At 40.4% G+C, this 23,032-nt stretch overlaps 1 protein-coding gene across 2 annotated transcripts in view; it reads right to left on the bottom strand.

Annotated features, from left to right (window-relative positions):
- Positions 1-23,032, bottom strand: part of RCOR1 (REST corepressor 1) — a 158,102-nt gene that overhangs the window by 96,398 nt on the left and 38,672 nt on the right. For both annotated transcript variants that reach the window (XM_058162755.1, XM_058162756.1), the window contains exon 3: positions 15,562-15,645. In XM_058162755.1, coding sequence (XP_058018738.1) covers positions 15,562-15,645 — 84 coding nt within the window. The remainder of the gene's footprint in view (positions 1-15,561; positions 15,646-23,032) is intronic.

Genomic DNA, 23,032 nt, shown 5'->3' with positions numbered 1-23,032 from the left:
GCCATTTCCTGAGGGTCTGGCTCACGGCTCGGTTGAGGAACTTGTTGCGGCCTGGGAACGGGCGCGGCGGGGCCTTAGACCGTGTCGTGCCTTTGCGACCTCTGACCCGGCGCGGGTCCCAACCGGCTCCTTGGTTCTCCGAGGAGCTGAGAGGATGAAGCGCGGAGAAGACGCCTAGAGAGTTCTTGGAGGTCTAGCCGTTCAGAAGCTGATCGGACACTAGTGAAGTCCTATACTAGGACTTACCTAGTGGCATTGAGGAAGCGGCGTAGCTCGCCTCCTCCCTCATTGCATCGGCAGATAACCGCCCAGCCGCCCTGTTTGGTGACCCGCTCCCTCCTACACCAGGGGAGCGGGATGACCCGCTGCAGGGACGTGCTGAGGAGTTTAACGGTTATCTATACGATAAAATCGTTCAGCTTCGGGATGGTTTGGACCAAGATTGCGGTGATCTGGTGAGGCGGCTGAGGGTGGTCTTGGTGACATTTTATGGGATGAGTTTGACCCTGTTGCTCCGAGGACATGGACAGGTTGTTGGGGAGGCTGAATGCCACCACATGTTTACTGGACCCGTGCCCTCCTGGTTGGTGCTGGCCACGCAGGAGGTGACCCGAGCTGGCTCCAGGCGATTCTGGCGCTTCTTTGGTGGAGGGTGTCTTTCCGGCCGCCTTGAAAGAGGCGGTGGTGAGGCCCCTCCTCAAGAAGCCTTCCCTGGACCCGGCTGTTTTAGGTAATTATCGTCCGGTCTCCAACCTTCGCTTCGCGGCGAAGGTTGTTGAGAGTATGGTGGCATATCAGTTTCCCTTACACCTGGATGAAACTGTCTATCTAGACCCGTTCCAGTCCGGTTTCCGGCCCGGTTACAGCACGGAGACGGCTTTGGTCGCGTTGGTGGATGATCTCTGGAGGGCCAGGGATAGGGGTTGTTCCTCTGCCCTGGTCCTATTAGACCTCTCAGCGGCTTTCGATACCATCGACCATGGTATCCTGCTGCGCCGGTTGGAGGGATTGGGAGTGGGAGGCACCGTTTATCGGTGGTTCTCCTCCTATCTCTCCGACCGGCCGCAGTCGGTGTTGACAGGGGGGCAGAGGTCGGCCCCGAGGCCCCTCACTTGTGGGGTGCCGCAGGGATCGATCCTCTCGCCCCTTCTGTTCAACATCTACATGAAGCCGCTGGGTGAGATCATCAGTGGGTTCGGTGTGAGGTACCAGCTGTACGCGGATGACACCCAGCTGTACTTTTCCACACCGGACCACCCCAACGGAGCTATCGAAGTGCTGTCCCGGTGCCTGGAGGCCGTACGGGTCTGGATGGGGAGAAACAGGCTCAAGCTCAATCCCTCCAAGACAGAGTGGCTGTGGATGCCGGCATCCCGGTACAGTCAGCTAAATCCGCGGCTGACCATCGGTGGCGAGTCATTGGCCCCGATGGAGAGGGTGCGCAACTTAGGCGTCCTCCTGGATGAACGGCTGTCTCTAGAAGATCATTTGACAGCCGTCTCCAGGAGAGCGTTCTACCAGGTTCGCCTGGTGCGCCAGTTGCGCCTTTCTGGACCGGGAGGCCCTTGCACGGTCACTCACGCCTTGTGACGTCTCGCCTGGATTACTGCAACGCTCTCTACATGGGGCTTCCCTTGAAGGGCATCCGGAGGCTGCAGTTAGTTCAGAATGCGGCTGCGCGGGTGATAGAGGGAGCCCCTCGTGGCTCCCGCATAACACCCATCCTGCGAGGCTGCACTGGCTACCTGTGGCCTTCCGGGTGCGCTTCAAGGTTTTGGTGACCACCTTTAAAGCGCTCCATGGCATAGGGCGGGTTATCTGGGACCGCCTACTGCGACCAGATACCTCTCACCGACCCGTGCGCTCTCACAGAGAGGGACTCCTCAGGGTGCCGTCAGCTAGGCAGTGTCGTTTGGCGACGCCCAGGGGAAGGGCCTTCTCTGTGAGGGCTCCCACCCTCTGGAACGAACTCCCCCCAGGACTCCGTCAACTTCCTGACCTTCGAACCTTCCGTCGCGAGCTCAAGACACATTTATTCATCTGTGCAGGACTGGCTTAGATTTTTAAATTTAGAGGGGTTTTAAATTGATTTTAATATTTATATTTAATATTTATATTTCTAGTTTTAATAATTCGGGCGCTAGAATAAGTTTTTTAAGGATTATTTTAATTTGTATATTGATATTGATGTTTTATATGCCTGTGAACCGCCCTGAGTCCTTTGGGAGATAGGGCGGTATATAAATTCGAATAATAAATAAATAAATAAATAAATAAACTGAAACAGATTTTATTTTTAAAGCCTTCATTTCAGCTAACTGCTAGATGCAACTATAAAGGATACAAGCAAGGCATTATTGGTTTACTAACCTTGTTTCTCACCATAATGTGGTAAATTCTAGAACTACATGTATACATTACTAAACCTCTTGTTGTCATTACTATTAATTGAGCAAAATGGGACATCACAAGGCAACAATTTTTGAACCAGTCTACCTCAAATGGACTAATGTACAGAATGTGTCCACTAGGACCAAATGGAATTTGAGAAAGAGTGAGACAAAATGCATGTCTTACATGACATAATATCTCTATTCATGTTGGTGACATGGCCAAAGCCTATCCTCACTGTCAAGCATTCCTCTTCCATCAAGAAACTGCAAATTTCTCCTTTATGAAGAATATGAAAGGTCAGGATAGGCAGTTTGCTATCTTTGCCTAATAAACTCTTTAATTTAAATAGCAACAATGAACCTACTGCAAACGAGTTCAGGAAGAACATCACACAACACAACTGCCTCTTCCAAATAATATCTTTTGGTGCCAAAGAAGTCCTTCTGTGTTTAATGAAGGCAAATCCAACATTACAACAGAGATTTAACGCCAGATCCCAACCAACAAGCCAATTTATTCAAATTTATTCATGGATTGGGAAGGAGGGAGGGAGGGAGGGATTTCTGACAGTCTCTGCCAGATATTTACAAGGAAATTCAAAGGAAAGCTGGCAGGAAGTTGGAAGTCGCTCCTTCTCCCACTGCTTTTTTGCCCACCCAAGGTCATGTTGTTTCTCTGTTTAGATAAGGAAACATCTCTGAAACAATGACAGAACAGGACACGAGTTAGCTAATAGAGCTTTATTTTCATTGTAGCCAGCACTTACTGGTATAAAACTATCTGCTATCATCTTCAATTATAAAACAAATTGCCATTAAATTATCTGAACTGGCAGCATATCCCAAGACAATTTCTTCTATATAAAGTCAGTGATCCCTACATTGCATGCTTCACATATATAGATGAATAAGATCAGATTGATTGATATTGATTGATAAGTGTTTATAAACCAGTAATGTATAAGGTTTTCAGACTAAGGGCAACTTCTGGCCTTTGATTATAGCCCAGATCACTGAGTGTAGGCAGGATAAATGTAATATGACATAATTTAAAATAAACTAAAATTTTAAAAATTAAGGGTAATTAATATAGCCATATGCTTTATTTCCCATTCCATTAAACTAAAGATCATAATTTAACAAACAGATTTGGAGGGCCAACCCAAAGAATTGGGAGAGGTGCTGAATGTATGCATTTGCAAATATTCCCCTTAGAGCAGGTTTGTACACTAAACAAATATAATCTAGTTTTATTATTTATGACCTGTCTAAATTTATGCCATATTAGGGAGGTTTTGCTTCTGAGAAATATTATAGGAAAGTACCATACATTTTTGGCTCAAGATTAACTTCAAGGCCATGGGTATATTTGCACACATGTTTAAACTTCCACTTTGCTCCCTCACTTCCTCCAAGTCCATTCTTTACACATAGTCCAAGTGGTGGGTTGCCCCCGGTTCGGACTGGTTCTTGCGAACTAATAGTAAAACCAGGGGGGACACTCTGCCCACCAACCCCAACATCATCGGCAAGCTTCTGCGCATGCAATCCCACTGCAAACTGGTAGTAAAGGTAAGTAGAAACCACCCGGCATAGACATCTACCTACAACTACATTGAGCCCAAAATTTATGTTGCAAAATAGGTTTAAGTGAATTTTGCCACATTTTATGATCATGCTTGTCACTGTTGTTAATTGATCACTGCAGTTTTTAAGTTAGTTGTTAAGTGAATCTAACTTGACCATTGACTTTGCTTGTCAGAAGGTTGCAAAAAGGTGATCACCTGAAGCAGGACATTGCAACCGTCATAAGTATGAGTCAGTTGCCATGTGTCTGAATTTTGATCTTGTGGCCATTGGGATGCTGCAATGGTCGTAAGAGTAAAAAAATGATTATAAGTCACTTTTTCAATGCTATTGTAACTTTGAATGGTCCTAAATGAACTGTTGCGCAGTAAGGACTACCTGTGCATGGCTTATTACACTGGCTATTTAATCAAATCATGTAAGAATATAAATAAATGACTAGAGTGGAATAGGCTTTCATCTGGGAAGTCATCAAAACTCAAGATTATCTGTTTCTTAAATAGAAAACTATATTTAGATAGATTTTTACTCCAAAAGCATTTTATTAAAATAAATTTGATAAAAATAAATAAAATCTGATTTAAATAAAAGGGGTGTTGGTCTTACCCGATACGCACCTTCTCTTCGGGTGGAGACAGCATCCAGGAATGAGTTGTACTTGTCCGTTCAAAGGGACAGACCCACCCCTGTTCCTAGGGCCTTCCAGCTTTTGGCGAAGACAAAGAAACAGGCTCGATGTGTCATCAGAAAAAAACAGAAAGCAATGAGCAAGGACCAGACAACCACGGGTGGGGGTGGATGCTGTCTCCACCCAACAAGAAGGTGTGTATTAGGTAAGACCAATGCCCCTTCTCCCTCTAGGTGGAGACAGCATCCAGGAATGGGACACACCAAAGCAAACTGTCCTCTGAGTTACGGGTGGGTCACAGTCTGGTCAGAAGACTCCCCCTCTGTATGGACCTGTTGAAAAACCCTGTGGTCAAATGCTGCCTCCGCAGAGGCGAAGATGTTTAATTTATAATGTCGAACAAATGGTGAAGGAGAGGTTCAAGTGGCCGCCCTGCAGATCTCTGCCCTAGTTGTTCCTTTGGTATCCAGCAGGTGTTTCACTGCCAAATCCATGAGGATCTTCTTAATTTGGTCTTTAGACTCTGGGCAGCAAATAAAAAACCTCAGAAGAGTGGAGAGGAATTCCAGGGATAGACCAGTACAGTACAGTATCCCTGACCCAAGCATCCGATATAATCTCCCATCTGTCGGCAAATAGGGTCAGTCTGCTGCTGACTGGGGGATTGGAAATGCATCTATCTGTGGTGCCGGAATGACTTCCTCCCCCTCGAAAGGGCTGCGTACTCTGAAAGGGTGTACCTCTTGTGGACCTGTCTGGGTGCCCTCTCTGCCTCGGGGTGAAACCTCCTTGGAACAGGGGAGACCCAACGCCCCAATTGGAGCCCCGAAACTGGGCGCGATGTGACAGTGGGTTGTGTCAGAACTCTCCCCTGCATTGAGCAGTAGGCAAAACCTATTGTTTGTCTCAACGAGCGGCGGCTCCAACGCTTCCTCAAATAACTTCTCCCCAGTAAAGGGGGCAGAAGCAAGGTGCCACTTGTGGGTATCCGCCTGCCACTGTCTGAGCCAGAGCAAAGGGCCACAGAAGATGCCATGGACTTGGTAAACCGGGCCGAGTGTGGCATACCGTCAGCCGAAAATTGAACCAATACCATGATCTTATTGAGATCTTGTTGCAGTCTGGTATCACTGCAGGCAGCTTGTCCTGCAAATTAAGGTGGATTGATTAAAGAATGATGTCATGGTGGCCGACCGGATTGCCCAGCCTGTCCCTTGGTGTGCCCTCTGAAGCAACTGGTCTGATCGCTGTTCCTCTGGACGCAGGCCGTCTTCCGCTTTGCTGCGAATAGAAGAAGTCAACCACAAGGCCATGATAGGCACGTCCACAGTTGGAGTTTGGAGGATGGTTGCCAAATCCAGTCCGATGTAATAACGCCTATCTGCAGAAGATGATAATGGAGCAAAGCCTGGGTTCGTCCACTGATGCTTAACAACGAAAAGACAAGGTGCCAGAACGGTATCCAGTGCCTTGTCTGGCTCAGAAAAGAGTAGATCTGCTGGCTGCTGTGGATGAGATGATACGGACCCTTCAGCTGTAGGGCCAAGACAGGCAGCATTGGAAACTTTAAAGAGCAAAGATTTGAAAACATTTAGCGGAAACAGCCCAGTAAACATGGGCATCTCCAGTTGCAGGCCTTCATCATCGGAAAGCTCTGGATTTCTATGATCCTCTTCCTCTGAGAATGGTTAGCGGCTCTCTTTAGAAGGGGCAGGGGAACCTGGATCCTGAAAGGAAGGAAGGTCCTCAGGTCCAGGAATGGAACAAGTGTCCAAAAAGATAAAAGGCTCTGAGCAGGCCCGTATTGGAAATTGAAATCCAGCCAATAAACACTGTTGAATGGCTCTTGTTATAAGATCCTGAATATTCTCAGGAATGACGAACCCCGGTTCTGTAACATGGGGAATGTCAACAGCCACTGCTGTTGCTGTGGTAGGGGCCACCTGGGAAGCTTGATCAGGTGCCTCCAAGGCCCTTGGTGAATTGGGAGGGGCGTCAGCTGTACCCCATAAATTGGTTGTAGAGAGGGGTAGAGGAAAGTCTCGCAAGGAAACTTGATCAGGTGTACCCTCTGTTGCCCCCACCATGCTGGAATGCTCCCAAGGTGCAGGGATCGCCCTGGGATAGAAGCTAAGGGTCCTTGATCTTACTGGCCCTGTTGTATAGTTTCTGGAGACTTATCTTAAAAATGTTTGCATGTTTTGTTTGAAAGCAATAATATTTTAATCCATGTTTTATACCTATATTATTTTTACAAGCATTTTCACGCAATTGTAATTTTATGTCACATTTTACTATATGATATAATTTAGATTTTGTTGATTAAATTGCTGTGTCATAGCAATTTGGATTAAGAAAATAAAAACTAATGGCTCTAATTAATATTAACATGTTAACACACACGTTTGACAATTCACAACAGGCCTTATCTTAAAATGTGTTATATAGAAGTCTTTATATTATTGTTTTTGAAAATCAAGTGCACTTATTAAAATCCATTGCAGAATTGATCCAAATGCATTTCTAGTTCAACTTTTATTAGATTTATATCCTGTCTTCTGCTCAGGAGCTCAAGGCAGTGTATGTAGTGTTGTATCCTCTTATTTTCCCTTACAACAATGATCCTGTAAAGTAGTTTCATTGAGTCACTCAATGTGTTTCCAAGACTGACAACATGGGTCTTGCTGCTCCTAACTTCCATTTAAACTTTGCAGGCCTGCAAAACACAACCTATTGGACCAAGGGCAAGTTTCCCATCACTTTTAATGGTAGCAACTTCTTCCAAACATAAAATATTTTAGGTTGACATTTTTCTGACTAATATGGGCTTACAGACGTCTTTAAAGTTTCCTGTAAGAGTAGAAAATGAATAACTGGAAATAAGGTAACACAAAAACAGAGAGATACTGTTTACATGAAAACTATTTATAAAGTTAGCCCATCCTTTGACCTTGGAGCTGTTTCTAAGAGATTTGTTAGGAAATAAGGAGAGCTTTGAATATACTACTTCAAAAAGTAAACAGGGATATCTATCATTTCCTCAAAACAATGGGAATTGAACTATGTGCGCCTTAGGGCCTCAGCACTTCTTTCTGACAATTTATATACCTGTGACTTCAATCAGCTTCCTATTCCAACAATATGAAAAAGGCTAAATTCAAGTTGAAATTCTCAACTTCAAGCATTTATTTAGCCAAACAACAGAAGCCTTTTTAATATGGCTTTCGGGTTAAAACAAAATAAGCAATGGTTTTCTGCTGCATAAATTTCCAGGCGGTTTTAGCTGTGTTAAAACAACAAAGCAAAAACAACAGTTTTGTGACACCTTATACCCATGGAACTCTGCCGTGAGAGAGAAGTATTATTACATGCATCCCTGTAAGTGGGGAGGGAAAGAGGATTTTAAAAAAAACTTCAAAGGGAAATGAAATTTATGAAATGGACAGTGAATCGTATCCTACAGATCTCAATGCAGTGGACTTTAGATATAAAAGACAGACTCAGAATTTCAGACTTTCTCCCAGAAACGATCTAAGACTGTTGTGGTACTAATTATTCTAAACAATTTTTATAATTTTTACATACTTTTTATATTATTATGCACATTTTATCTAGATTTTACACACTATGAACATTTAATCCATTGCTCAACATCCCATCCATCATTGATTCATTCACCTCTAGCAAACACTCCTTCCTCCTGGCTAAAGTCAAGAATTTACCATATTAGCAAAACAACTGCTGGATTGTGAGATGCTCATTATTTTGATTGATATGCTGTTTAATGCATATAGCGTGATAAAAAAATGGTCCTTTTTTGACACGGCTTAAAGCTGGCTTATAACCATACCTGTTTGGAGGCTATTAACCACTGTTCCCTGTTCAGACATAATGAAAAGCTATGTTCAAGGACGACTTGTCAATTTGTTTTTTCCACTCACAAAAAGAAAGAGGCACGGATGCCTATTATTTGTACATATTCTGGTACATTAATTCGGAGTGTGGTTTTTCAAATATCTCAGGATGTGATGAAACCTCTGTTTCTTGAATTAGGGAAGACAAGAATTCTAATGGAATATCCCTATATTAATAAAACGTTCTTCTATTATGTAAATGATTTCCAATCTATTCACCTTCCAGTCTGCTGCGGAGGTGGGAAGAGCTCTGATCAGAGAAACACTCCCCTGCACTTCATAACAAAGTACCACTTCAAATGACCTCAACAAGGATTTTAAAGACAATTGCTAGACAACCTTAGTATTCAAACATATACTACACATCCATCAAGGTATTTCCTTTCAAAGCACCAGCATCCTTCACTCTACCTCTGCATACTTGTTTCTCCTTGCAACCCATCCTCGCCTTTCTCATGTTCATATTCCACTTCATATATTGCTTTTTGTCCTTTAAATCTTATCCTTCTTTCTTCCAAGATTTTATCAGCTGCACACAATCATAATGTACTTGGTCTTTGCCTTCTGCTCAATACATTCACCTATTTAATATATTTGATTTGTGATTTGATTCTCATTCACTCTCTCTGTATGACCAAATCTCCACTCATCTCTTTTGTACTAATAATTCACTTTTGCATTTAATCCACATTCATTCATTCAGGACTTAAATCATTCTTGACCTGACCTGTTTTTGCCTTACCACAAATTTAAACACTCTATTCCTATTTCATTCAATTTATTTTTATATTTGCCCTGCCATAGCCAATGCTCGCCTCTATATAACAAAGTGAGCAGAAACACACTTTTATACACATTTTTGTTTCTCTGGTCAAACACTGAGACTTCACAAGATGGCTGCCGACTCTTTCATGTGTACCAATCTATGCACCATTCATCCATTTCTTTTCTATCATAGTAGGTGACAAATTCAAGTAATAAACACAAGCATTCCTTGTGCAAAAGGGATGTATCTGTCATACAGCTTCAGGATGCATTCATTTATTGTGTCAGCATTCCAGAAAACCCCCTCCCCAAGTAAAAACTCCGAAGCAGGCATCTTTCAAAGTTCTTTTACTAGGATGGGTAAACTGGCACATCTGAGAAAATCAGAATCTGTGAGATCTGGGTTTTCTCTCAGTAAATCAAACTCCAAAACCAACCCCTAATTTCTCTGCCGATCACATGCTCCAATCACCAACCATCCCATCTCGATACATCACTCTGACCACTCCTTCTCCAGCTGCAGGACCGGCCTGACCTTGACCGGCAGGAAGAATGTTATTGTGCCTAATGGGCCCCTCTACTAAATCCCCCCCCCCCCGCTTTCCCACACATGAGAAAGTGGCAGCAGGGAAGCTTCCGGATTAGTATGGTTTCCAAAGCTGACATATTGTTTGTTACATATCAACTTCCAATCACAATCATCCAAAAGTTCCTCAGGTGATTTTTTTTAAATCAATAAATAAGCCCTTATAAAAGACAAGTAAAAGACTAAGTAGGAGATATAAATGTCAATTCATCCAAATTAGAGCAACCTGCACCTCAAAATGCCTTGCAAAATAAAATGCCATTTAAAGAACTACCAATTCTCCTTTGGCAGCCATAACAGAAAAGGGTCAAATCTTATACCACTTCACAGAGCTCCTTCAGAGCTCCTGAAGAAAATCCTACCCTTTTCTCATAGCACTTTAATCTTTGCAAGTCACTTAGGATAGGGATCCCCAACTCCCAGGCCCATTGGGAAGCGGGCCATAAAAGCGAGCAAAACTTCATCTGCACATGCATGGGATTTAAATAGCACATGAAACCACATAACCCCAGGTCCATGGAAAATAATTTTCCTTTGGAACCAGTCCCCAGTGCCCAAAAGGTTGGGGGCTGCTGAATTAGGATATAGCAATAGAAATAGCACTTAGACTTATATACTGCTTCACAGCACTCTCTAAGCAAATTGCAGAGTCAGCCTATTGCCCCCAACAATTTGGGTCCTCATTTTACCAACCTTGGAAGGATGGAAAGCTGAGTCAATCTTGAGCCTGGTGAGATTCGATCTGCCAAACTACAGGCAGCTGGCAGTCAGCAGAAGTAGCCGCAGTACTGCATTCTAACCACTGAATCACCATGGCTCATATAATCAAAGTAATTGAAATATGTGAGTAAGGATTAATATTATTTGAAGCAAAGAGATAAAGAACCCCTTCCCAAATTAATTTCCAAAATGGCAGCTATATTAGTTATTTGCAATGAAGAAATAAAATTTCAGCATCTCAAAAATTAAAATTATGATATGATATTTGACAATCTCAGTAACAATCTCTTGATCCCATTTGATGAATGCCAAGAAACCAGTTTTTTATATAAAGGATTTCTGGCCATATTTCAGTTCCAGTATAGCCATAATACAATTTGCCCATCAAAACTTCTAAAAGTCCACATAGCTGCAACAGAAAATGAACAAAAAACCCAACAAAGATTAATACACCACCCCAAACCCCACAAACTTAAAATTGACTAGACTTGCTCAGGTGCAAGACTAATTTCTGGCTTGCTGAAAGGCTACGATTATTTAACCAAGATATGTCTTAAAGTGATAGATACAATCTTTTCACTTCCTTACTGCTGCACAATGGAGCAGTAACATTCTTATGACGGGCCTTCATCTGTATGGCCCAATTCTGCTTCTATTCACTGAATTGCTTTTTTTAAAAAAAATTGGCTTTGTTACATTTAAGGCAGCATAAACAAGTTTGTTCTTGACTTAGCAAAGTTCACTATAACAAAATGTTTTTGAGAACATCAGCTGTACACTATTTTTGTGCTATCCTAATTAGCACATATACTAATTTACAGATGCAAATTTCACATGACCTCAAAAGACTCTTACAGTAGTATAAAAAGGAACAATTTTGAAGAACAGAAATCCAGTCCTTCAACTGTTCACATTTTTGACAGAGCTGGGAGCTATGCCTAAAGTCCTCTGCGGAGCTAGGGTTTTATTGAATTTAGAGAGTCCAGGGAGCGTTATGCTTTATTGATTTATATCCCATCTTTCATACAGAAGTACAAAGTGAAATGCACAGTATTCTATTTTTCCCCACAACAACCACCCTGTAAGATGGGTTGGACTGAGAAAGGCTATGCCTCCCTGAATTTAGTCCAAACTTTAACTGCTGTGTCACAATACTGTCATATAGGTAGTCCTCAACTTACAGATGCAACTTGAACAGTTCATTTAGTGACTGTTCAAAGTTACGATGACAATGAAAAAAGTGGCTTATGACAATTTTTCAACCTTAAAACCTTTGTAGCATCCCCATGATCATGTGATTAAAATGGGCGTTGGACTTACCTGATATGCCCTTTCTCTGTAACGGTAGGAACGGCAGTGAGTCAACCCATGAGTGACTGCCGTTCCTCCCAAGCAGGAGAATTCAGATGCTTGGCAATGGCTTCATACTTATGATTGTTACTCTGTCTCAAGGTTATGTGATCATCTTTTGCAACATTTTAACAAGCAAAGACAATGATGAAGACAGATTCACTTAAAAACTATGTTACTAGATTGTTGGGGGCAATATACTGACTCTATAAACCGCTTAGAGAGGGCTCTAAAGCACTGTGAAGCGGTATATAAGTCTAAGTGCTATTGCTACGAACTTATCAAGTGCAATGATTCACTTAACCGTGGCAAGAAAGATCATAAAATGGGGCAAAATTCACTTAACAACAGAAATTTTGGGCTCAATTGTGGGTTGTAAGTCAAGGACTACCTGTACTGAGTCAGCAACCTTTTGATGGTTGAAGGGTGCAGTTAATGGGGCAATAAAACCACATGCCACCCATGGAAGGATCAAGATTTTCTGAACTGGATCTTCTTTGGGGTGGGAGAAGTGTTTTCTTTGTCTTTCTTTTTTTTAAAAAATGATCGTAAAGTAATTACAGGAGCTGTACTTCCGTTTTTGTGTTGCACATTCTCCACTTTACAGTAGCAGGAAGTTATAATTCTGATTTTCAGTGAGACAGTAACTCAGAAAATAAAAAAGAAGATTCAGGAACCACCTGCACCTCTGAAGTTATAAGCTGCCTGCCCTGATGTACAGGACAGATAATTTTCCTATGGTTGCATAGCAGTCAATAAATAAATAAATGAGAAAGCATTCAGGAAGCATCAAAAATACCATAAATTGCTTTGCCAAAATATAGACATAAGCAATATACAGCCATCATTTACCATCTTATCCTCTATGATGCTGTTCCTTACTGTTTATCTTAAAAACTAGGTACATATAGTCCTTGACTTACAATCATAACAGATGCCATTACAGTCATAACTTGAGGACTACAGTATCTTTATGTGGAAAGCAAAAGTACTTTTACTTTCAGGTGCTTTGCAGCTCACTTCCATCTAGCTGAGATATTTCAGGTGCTTTCCTATAGTATATCCAGTTGCCAAAACAAATTTCTATGAATGTGCCTCATCTACTAATGCAACTGAATCTGCAGAAGCTTATTCTGGCTAAGGGAAATGCTGTGAGAAAATTCTGAAGCAATAGAAAGTGAAACAATGCAGATGGGAGAGTGCAATTGCTCTGAAATCGTTCTTTGCTCAAAGCTCTGAAGCCAAATCCTTCTAAACCTATAAACAGCTCTAGAAAATGTCCCTTTCCTGTGCTGAGAAAGAAGGTTTAAAACCAGCAGAAGGTATTCCCATTAATTTCCATTTCTACAGCCTGGGAAACCTGTGGTTTATTTTCATCCATTTTCAATTATCTTTCTTTCTTTCTTTCTTTATTATTTATTTATTTATTTATTTATTATTTATTTATTTGTCACAACATTATATATAAGCATAAGCATGAAAATAACTATACGATATATAAACATATATATAATCATTAAGTATGTAATAACTATATGAAATTGGATACAATCAAAGGGAACATTAGGACAGGAACGGTAGGCACATTGGTGCTCTTATGCACGCCCCTTACAGACCTCTTAGGAATGGGGTGAGGTCAATAGTAGATAGTTTTTGGTTAAAGCTTTGGGGATTTTGGGAAGAGACCACAGAGTCTAGTAGTGCATTCCAGGCATTAACAACTCTGTTTCTGAAGTCATATTTTCTGCAATCAAGATTGGAGCGATTCACATTAAGCTTAAATCTATTGTGTGCTCGTGTATTGTTGTGATTAAAGCTGAAAGTAGTCTTCAACAGGAAGGACATAACAGATGATTCTATGAGTTAAGCCAGAGGTTCCCAATCTTTTTCGCCCGCGGCTCCCCCGGAAATCCGACCTGCAACTGCGCATGCGCACCAGACGCGCCCGCGGCTCCCCGGAAATCCAACCTGCAACTGCGCATGCGCACCAGACGCCCCAGAAATGGCGCATCAGCGCCGGACCCAGCGGGCGCAGATATTCCGCGGCGCCCCCATGACGATAGCGCGGCTCCCTGGGGAGCCGCGGCTCACAGTTTGGGAATCACTGAGTTAAGCTCAAGTCGTGTCAAAGGCGGCAGAGTTCTAAATTTTCTAAACCCAGGATTTCAAGTCTGGTGGCATAAGGTATTTTGTTGTGATCAGAGGAGTGGAGAATTCTTCTTGTAAAATATTTCTGGACACGCTCAATTGTATTGATGTGTGAAATGTGGTATGGGTTCCAGACAGGCAAGCTGTATTCAAGAATTGGTCTAGCAAATGTTTTATATGCTCTGGTTAGAAGTGTAGTGTTTCTAGAGAAGAAGCTACGCAAGATTAAGTTTACAACTCTTAAAGCCTTTTTTGCAATATAGTTGCAGTGGGCTTTGGCACTTAGATTATTTGATATGAAAACTCCAAGGTCTTTAACGGGGTGGGGGTCATCTATAAGGTAGTGTCCATTGAGTTTGTATTTAGTGTTCAGATTCTTTTTTCCAATGTGTAAGACAGAGCATTTGTTGGTTGAGATTTGGAGTTGCCAAGTTTTTGACCATTCCGACACAAAGTCAAGGTCTTTTTGAAGGGTAGCTGTATTGTTGGTAGTGTTAAATAGTTTAACATCGTCAGCAAAGAGAACACAATTGCTTATAATATGGTCACAGAGATCATTAATGTATAATATGAAGAGTGTTGGTCCAAGAACGCTGCCTTGGGGAACACCGCTATTGACAGGAGCAGGATTTGATAGGGCACTGCCTATTTTGACCACTTAAAAGACTGCCCATAATTTTGGGCAATTTTGGTACTAAAGTATTACTTAAAAGTTAGCTTATGAAGCTTTTTTACAGACAAACATGGTTTCCTTTGAGCTAAAATTAATTATGCCTTATTTTTCCCAAACAAAAAAGCAGAATTAATCGATTTTAGAAAAGGATATTAAATAGGCTTCCAGTCATACTGTAGTTTGACATTCAGGCATTTTTGCAACTGTTGACCATAGCTTTCAAGTATATACAAAACACAGGGATTATATTTAAATCCTTCATGATTGCCTTTTTTCCCTCATACAGGCGCTGCACCAGTAGCACAACTTATTACACAGCGATATGATTCCTAAACCAGATCCAGGAATTGCAATACTAATTTCTACATTCTGGATTGCTGTTGTGATCCTTCCCATCACTTCACTTCATTTATGCCAGGCAATACTCGTTTCAAAATTTTAGTGTGCAATGATACAGATAAAAGTCAATGCTAAATGAAGACAAGTAACAAATAATCTATTTTTAACATATATAAAATGTCTATGATATATCCTTGTTTCTTCTAGAGTTAATTCAGATTTGGATTGTGACAAGTAACCCTTTTTCCAATCATTTTTATGACATATGTGATGAGTAAAAAAAAGTTAAGAGAGAAATAATGCACGTGCCTATTTAGAAATAAACATCACTGTGTCACAGGTGCACATGAACACTCAAATACATTTGGAGGCATTTCATTCTATTCTTTAACCTTTTATATAATAAAGAGCACTGTGGGGAAAAAAGTAAGTAAAACAGAAACAAAGCAGTAACTTACATTTTGCTTCTGAAATATTCTGATTGGGTGACCAAACCAGCATCCCGAGATTCTCTCTCTCCTGAGATCGCTTGGTAAGTTTAGCTGACAAGAAAATAGATATAAAATATGTTAAAAGAAAACCTCCCCATGTTTATGTTCATCCCATCAAAACACATAACACAAGAAATAGGAATATTCCTATAGAAAAATAGAAATAGGATTTCTATTTTGGGAATAGTGTTTTGCAAAAATGTACCATCTTTGCAAGATTTTAGACCCATCTTTCCATTCACACAAATAACCAAAATGTGTCCTGGAGGAAGAATTGAAGATGATAAAAAGGAGAAATGTTTTGTTTTGCTTTAAGTTTGTGCATTTTTCTTTTCTGCATTGTATGGGGATATCGCAAAGACCCTCTCTGTTAAATTGCAGGCATGCAGCAAAGGCTGCTGTTTTATTTGTCCTGCACTGCTGGCCAAGGGGAAAACAGAAAGCCAGAGAAGACAATGCTGCCTGCATTGTGTCAGCACAAACAGCCGTGTCAGTTATTAATACTGGCAGCGCCAGCCATCACAAATATACAGATATTCAGGAAACTGCCTTACACTAAGTCAATCTCCTGGTTTACCTAACAGAATATTTGGAACTACATTTTTGTTAAACGCTTCCTTTTTTAAGCACCTATCACTCTTCTCCTTGTTGTTTGGGGGCAGAATATGATGATATGTACAGATACTGCAAATATCTATACAAAGAGAACAGATAGTTCTGCTCCTTCCTGAATGTGGAGGAACAAACAGTGGAGAACATAAGCATAAGCATATTCACTAACTGATCTGTTTGGTTAAATAAATAAATTGTTAACTGAACGACATTATAGGGAGCACAGCTAATACTGTATTACCATGGAGCTGCTCGAGTTGTAACCGAAGGGCTGGGCAGTGTTTTGGATTCAACCCCCCAAAAAGTGTTTTGGAGCACATGAGAATACAAATTAGGCCCTCTCCCAGCACCTTAAAGCAGTTTCATTTTTTCCCTAAGACCGTGAGAAGCCCTATGCAACCTCAAGAGGGAGGGGCTGATTTAAAGTATTGCAAGCTAGAACTGTGTTCATGCTCCTGTAAGTTTTGAAACCTCAACAAGTAATCCTCAATTTACAATGGAAATTGGGACCAGAATTTCCATTACTAAGTAATTGGTCGTAAAGCATGAACCACTTTACTTAGCAAAGGAAATTCCTGCAGTCCCAATGACCATCATTAAGGGAATCCAATAGCTGTTAGGCAACACAATTTCATTCTGACTTCCCACAACCAGAGTTAGTAGGAAAATCAGCAGAAACTTGCAAATCCCAGGCCCACAGATAGGTAAGTGGTTGCTACCAGGTGCAGGGAGTGAGTAATAGGTTGGGTGGAGGTGAAGGGAAGATCGAAGAAAGTAAGTAAGAAGAGGCAGCAGGAGTCCAGGTTTTTGCTGAATTCAGTGCAGACCTTTCGAAGAAATGCATATTCTGAGGTCTGGACACTAATTTATTACCGTGTTTCCCCAAAAATAAGACATGTCTGGATAATAAGCCCAATCGGGCTTTTCAGCGCATGCGATAATATAAGCCACCCGTGCAAAATAAGCCCCCCCACCAACTACTTACACGTATGCACAGCCAGTCCCACCATTTCCTCTAGTTGCTTGCTGCGTAACCAAAACGAGTTGAGGAAGTGAGGCCAGAGGGGGGGAAGAGGGCATGCCCTCCCCTCCCTGTTCTTCACACCGGCTGAGTGGCCCAACACATCCCACCCCAATCCAATGGCAACAACAGCCTGGCTGGTTCCCTTCCCCACCATCTCTTTATCGAATGGGGTGGCAGTTGGAGCAAGCAAGATGCGTGAAGCAAGATGTGGCTCCACTTGCCATCTCTTCTCCACCCCCTCGCTGGGCATGGCAGGGCTCCTGCCCCTTGCTTAGCCACCCGCCCCCTTTAGGGATGCAATTTGGGGGTGACAGGTAGGGCGGGTGAGAAGCGAGACGCAGGTCTTACCTTTCAAGCCCCATCGCTTTCCTCACCGTTGTATCCAGGGAAACACTCTATAAAAGAAAACCTTGCGAGTTCAAGAAATTTGACTGAACTCGCGAGAAGATTTTCTTTTACAGCATGTTTCCCTGGACACAATGACGAGGAACGTGACGGAGCTGGAAAGGTAAGACACGTATCCTGCTTCTCACCCGCCCTACCTTCCACCCCAAATGTGATCCCCTTTTGCAGCTTTCAGACAAGGAAAGTCAATGGGGAAGCCAGATTCACTGAACAACAATGGCAAGAAAGTTCATAAAATAGAGCAAAATTCACTTAACGAATTTGTCACTTAGCAACATAAATTTTGAGCTCAATTGTGGTTATAAATCGAGGACTACCTGTATTGGCTGTCTATTTGATATAATATATTTCTTTTTTTAAAAAAAACTATTTTAGCGCTGGGTTGTTGTTTTTTTTATTGAGAAAAGGACAAGAAAAAGTTTATGGAGGAATTTTCAAATTCTGAAATATTATAAATCTTTGAAATGATACACAAATTAGGGTGATCCCATTCCAAGCATAAACTAGTAATTTTCACTGGGGTAATAACTAGACAAGAAATACACCACTTATTTTAATTGATCTATCTGATTTAATTATTTTGGCTTTATTATTTGCTTTATTGTTTATTTATTATTATTTGGTTTAATTATTAAATCAAATAGTGAAAACAATGAAATCAAATAAGACAATGATAAAACTCTATAACTCTATACAGCAAAACTGTTGGAAAAAACAAAACCAATTTAAAGCCATTTTTAACCATTTTAAATGGTAAGGATGAGTGCACTTACTTTTCCCTAACTCCTAAAAGTTAGATTTTATGTTCCAATCAATCACTTGTTCACTAAGAAAGTCAGAAAAAAAAAGAAGGGACATTTGTTTTATATAGGTTGTTTTGGGTACTGAATGAAATAGTGAGTGTTCCTTGCCTTAAAACAGCTTTTCCTAAACAATTCTTAAAATGCAACAGCTTACAAAATACTGGCAGTTTCTTAGACATCTCTCCCAAAAGTGCAATAATATCATAGCACCACCATCTCATGTTCTTGACATATGTTTGTTGCTTGTTAATCCCTTATTCCATTCTTAACACGTTCCTCCTTGTTGAGGCTACACAAACTCTCCTCACAAGGCCTCCCCCTTTTACCTCAGCGATTAAACCCTAGGCACAGTAAGTGTTAGGTATAAGGTTTGCACAAGAGCCTAATATCCTCCAGGAATGATTATCCCTCTACTGAAAAACAAAGATAATGTATTAATATGAAGAAAAGGAACACTCAGGCTAAAGCTTTGGAAAGGTAAGGATACTATGCATTTAACATTTCTGCATCAAATTGGTAAGCCTGCCAAAGAGACGGCTTCAGGAGAAAGCGTTCTCTTGGTATAAGACCGCCCCTCCCCCCATCCCAACAGTCTTGCAAGACCCAAAACCAACACTGCTTTGAGAAGCATTGTCTTAGGGGAGGGAAATACTTTCCTTCTCCAAGGCTTCTATTTTTAGATAAGGATCAAGAACATAGAACAATTGATTGGGAAAGATGTCTTGTAATATACCAATCTGGCATCCTTCAGATAGGTTGAATTAAACTCCTATTCAGTACAATGAACAAAACTGGCATAAAACAAGCAGAAATTGAAAAGGGAAAGATGGAACAGAGACAATCCAGTGGCAGCTGAAGAGCAGAGGCAGAGAGGTGAAACAGTTTGAATTCAAGACGTGGTCTCGGAAGAATTTTAAAGAAAACGCCTTGACTTGGCTGTAAGAAAAGGGGAGACCATATAGGAAATTGTCAGGCCAAACAAACTAAGCAGCATAAAACTTCAGTAGTAGAGACCTGCACCAGAGACGTTTATATAAAAAGTGGGAATTAAGAAATTGTTCAAGGGAATCAATCAATCAAGAGAAGAAAGTGAAACTTTTATATAAGGAAAGCAATATAGTATTGCATATTTCCAAGAATTAAAAGACAGTGGGTTTATTATACATAATCATTATGAAATCAGCAGATTTACAGAATTCATCAACAAGTAGTTGGTTGACTGAGCAGTCTCTTACATAAATAAATTCTAATCAATATACAACTAAATATTAACATTCTAAAAAATAATAATATAAGGAGGAGAAGGAAGAAAGATATTTAATGTATTAAAGCCACAGACCAAATAAACAGGAAATCATTTTTTTTGCCTACAGACCTTTCAAGAAAATGCTTACCAGTTTTCAGAAGATTTTAAAGAACATATTAGAAAAAAATTAAGTATCTCCTTTAATTGAAAAGATAGCACAAAGGAAAACAATGTTTAACAAAAAAATCAAGATAGCAATTAAATGCAGTTTTTAAAAATTGAATGTAAGGAAAATAATATCAGTATTAAAAAGAAAAAAGCATAAAGACAGCCAAGTTGATGTAGTGTTTAAGGTGATAGCCTAGAAACAGGAGACTATGAATGCTACTTCTCATTTAGACGTGAAACCTGGCTGGATGATTTTGGGCCAATCTCTCTCAGCCCAACCTACCTCACAGGGTTGTGGGAAAAATGGGAAGCAGAATATGAGATATGTGAAAATATGAGATGGGGTGGCTGCACAAATATAACAAATAAATTTGCCCCATATGTGTAATAGAAGTCTAAAATATTATCCACAAAAACAAAAATCTTGACACAAGGTTTTCTGCAATAAAAGAGTTTTTGGAATTTATTTGAAAGTGGAAAAGGAAGTGACTTTTAAGCCACTTCTAAAAGGTTTTATTATGGTACCGCCATTGAAAAGATCACAGATCTTTTGCCCTCAATTCAAATTCAGTACAACAAATGCATGGACACAACCACGAAGGTTTTGTAGCAACCGTATTTTGACCTCCTAAATATGAAACAAGTATGATCCCAGAGCCCAGCCCAGCCAAGGTAAGTCAGAGTTTGTACCACTTTGAGCTCTTCAGAATGAATGCAAAATAAAGTTGTAATAAATATATCTATCAATACACTGTTTAGTTGAATCATCTGAATTTTAGTATCAGGATAAATCAATATCAAAATATAAACCAAAACATGGGTCACCAGTAATGCTCAGTTAGAGCAAACACTATTTAAAATAGATACAGGTAAAATAATTCTCAATAACACAAGATTCATCAAAGGGATTTGGCACACACTATAATTAAAAATTAAGAAGGCGTTTGGCATTTCAATCAGGCTCCAAAGTATCTGTAATTATGATTAAAGTGCTGTGACAGCCCACTACAAAAAGAAAAATCAGAAGAAAAAAAATCATCTAAATACCTGAACTAGGATCAACTAAAAAGCCAAAGTGCATGCTTGCATTGAAAATAATTAGATCTTCCTGCTTTCCAAAGGATTTCAGAACCAATAAATATTTATGCAGACAACTTTTTGTTTCTGTCCATTCAGATCATACTTTAAGGAGGATTACTACAGAACCATCTATCCAAAGTTGATTAAATGCTTTGAAATGTCATCTGGACTGGAACTTTTTTACAATTAATTCTACTCACATACTAGACTAGCAAAAGTGTTAAAAGATAATTTTTCATTCTACTAGTGCTAAGGTACAATTATTATTCACTTCCAATCAGTCCACTGTGAATAAAAATTTTGACCTGCAGACCAGGCTCCATTGTAAAGATGAGAAAAGAAGATATTACTGAAAATGGTATCAGAATATTTTTCTTGTTCAATTTATATTTCACCTTTTCTTTATGAACTGAGAACCACTTCTTCCCCCACCCACAAACCTCCAATGAGTTAGATCAGACTGAAAGAAAGTCACTGGGACAAAGTTCACTCCGTACATTTTTTATGACCTAGTACAGATTTCTACATTCATTGTTAAAAAAATTTACAGTAGGGAACATTCAAAATACAGTTTATGGCACTTTTAGAAACTGAGAAAGCCTAGTAAAAGCAGCAAGAGTGATAACATTTAAAACCAGTGTTTCTCATAGTTGGCTTTTTTAAAACCAATAACCCTCCAGCATCAAAGCTAATGCAGAATATAGTACATTTATGAGTAAAAATCAGGAAATCAGCTTATGGTTGGCAATGTGGCCAGATCACAAGCCAGAGACCTCATCTCAGTCTCTTTGCAATCTCTGTCCTGCAAACAAACAGCCACGCTGTATCTTTCACAGCTTGCCTTCAGTTGTGGGTTTTCAAATGTTCCATTGGGATATCAGGCCACAAATCTGGGCAAAGGAAAAGAGAGGGAAGCACTAACTAGAGGATTGCTATAAACACCACTCAGGGTTTTGCTCTGTCTATTTGTTGCCTCAAGCAGAGAGAAGGTAATACAGGCGAGTTTAGAAAAGAGCTGAACAAATCTGTGCCACCTTCTGCTGCCTACTGAATTCTCTCCACCCAAATCTTGGAATAGAAAACAAAACTTTTTTCTCAAAGATCATATTTATGGCTGCCAATCCCCTGTTCCCCCCACCCCCAAAGGCTAGCTTTAAGCTTTTAAAAACCCTGTTTTATTTATTCTTGTATTTTATTATTTAAATATATTTTATATTCCCTAGAGTTATAATGGGGTAGTTTAAAATACAGACTGCATTTTTTTAAAAAATTACAGAGTGCACTCATCATTTTCCTTTTTAAACGTATTTCTACTTATTAGTGTAATTCTCCACATTAAACCGTAATCAAATATTTAATTTGGTTTCTACTTATTTTTCCCATTTCATGTAAACCAAAAAAAAACCCACGATACTACTTTCCATGCAGCAGAAAAGGAAACAGAAGGCAGGTAGTCAAGAATCAGAGAAAATCAACAGCTATGAAAGTACAAGACTACAAAGTCATCCTCAGGCTAAGAACATCCTTCGTCATAGTCTTTTAAACAAAAAAGAAATACTCATACAACCTCATTAAAATTAAATGGGAATGTAAAGCCAGACAGAATCTAAAGAAGTACCTGGGTAGGCACTGAAGCCAAGCAAAAGCCAGTTATTTCTAAGACAGGTGCATTTTGCAGAATTGTGAATATGCATAAATATTCAAAAAATAAGCTCTCTTCTGAAAACCATTTTTGAAAAACAGACTACATTGGTTTCCAGATAAAGAGATTAGTAACACTCCCGGGAAACAAACTATGGTGTATTATTAGGGAAGCACCATATATGATATTAAACCGCAGACTAGTAACTTATACCCCAATAGCGGGTTCCTCGTATCTTCGCTACCGGTTCAGAACTGTGAGCTCACGCACAGCGCTTCTGCGCAGAGCATCCATGATGACATCTGGGTGGGTGGGTGGAGCCTCCCGCCGCCACCACTACCAGTTCGCCCAAACTGGGGCAAACCAGTAGAAACCCATTACTGTTATACCCTTCAAATTCTATATTCCCACCTCCAAAAAACTTTCTCAAACCAAATTTCAGCATATGCAAATTCTTG

The sequence above is a fragment of the Ahaetulla prasina genome, chromosome 1, assembly GCF_028640845.1.
Source record: "Ahaetulla prasina isolate Xishuangbanna chromosome 1, ASM2864084v1, whole genome shotgun sequence".
NCBI lineage: Eukaryota > Metazoa > Chordata > Lepidosauria > Squamata > Colubridae > Ahaetulla > Ahaetulla prasina.
This window is presented reverse-complemented; position numbering and strand designations above follow the sequence as displayed.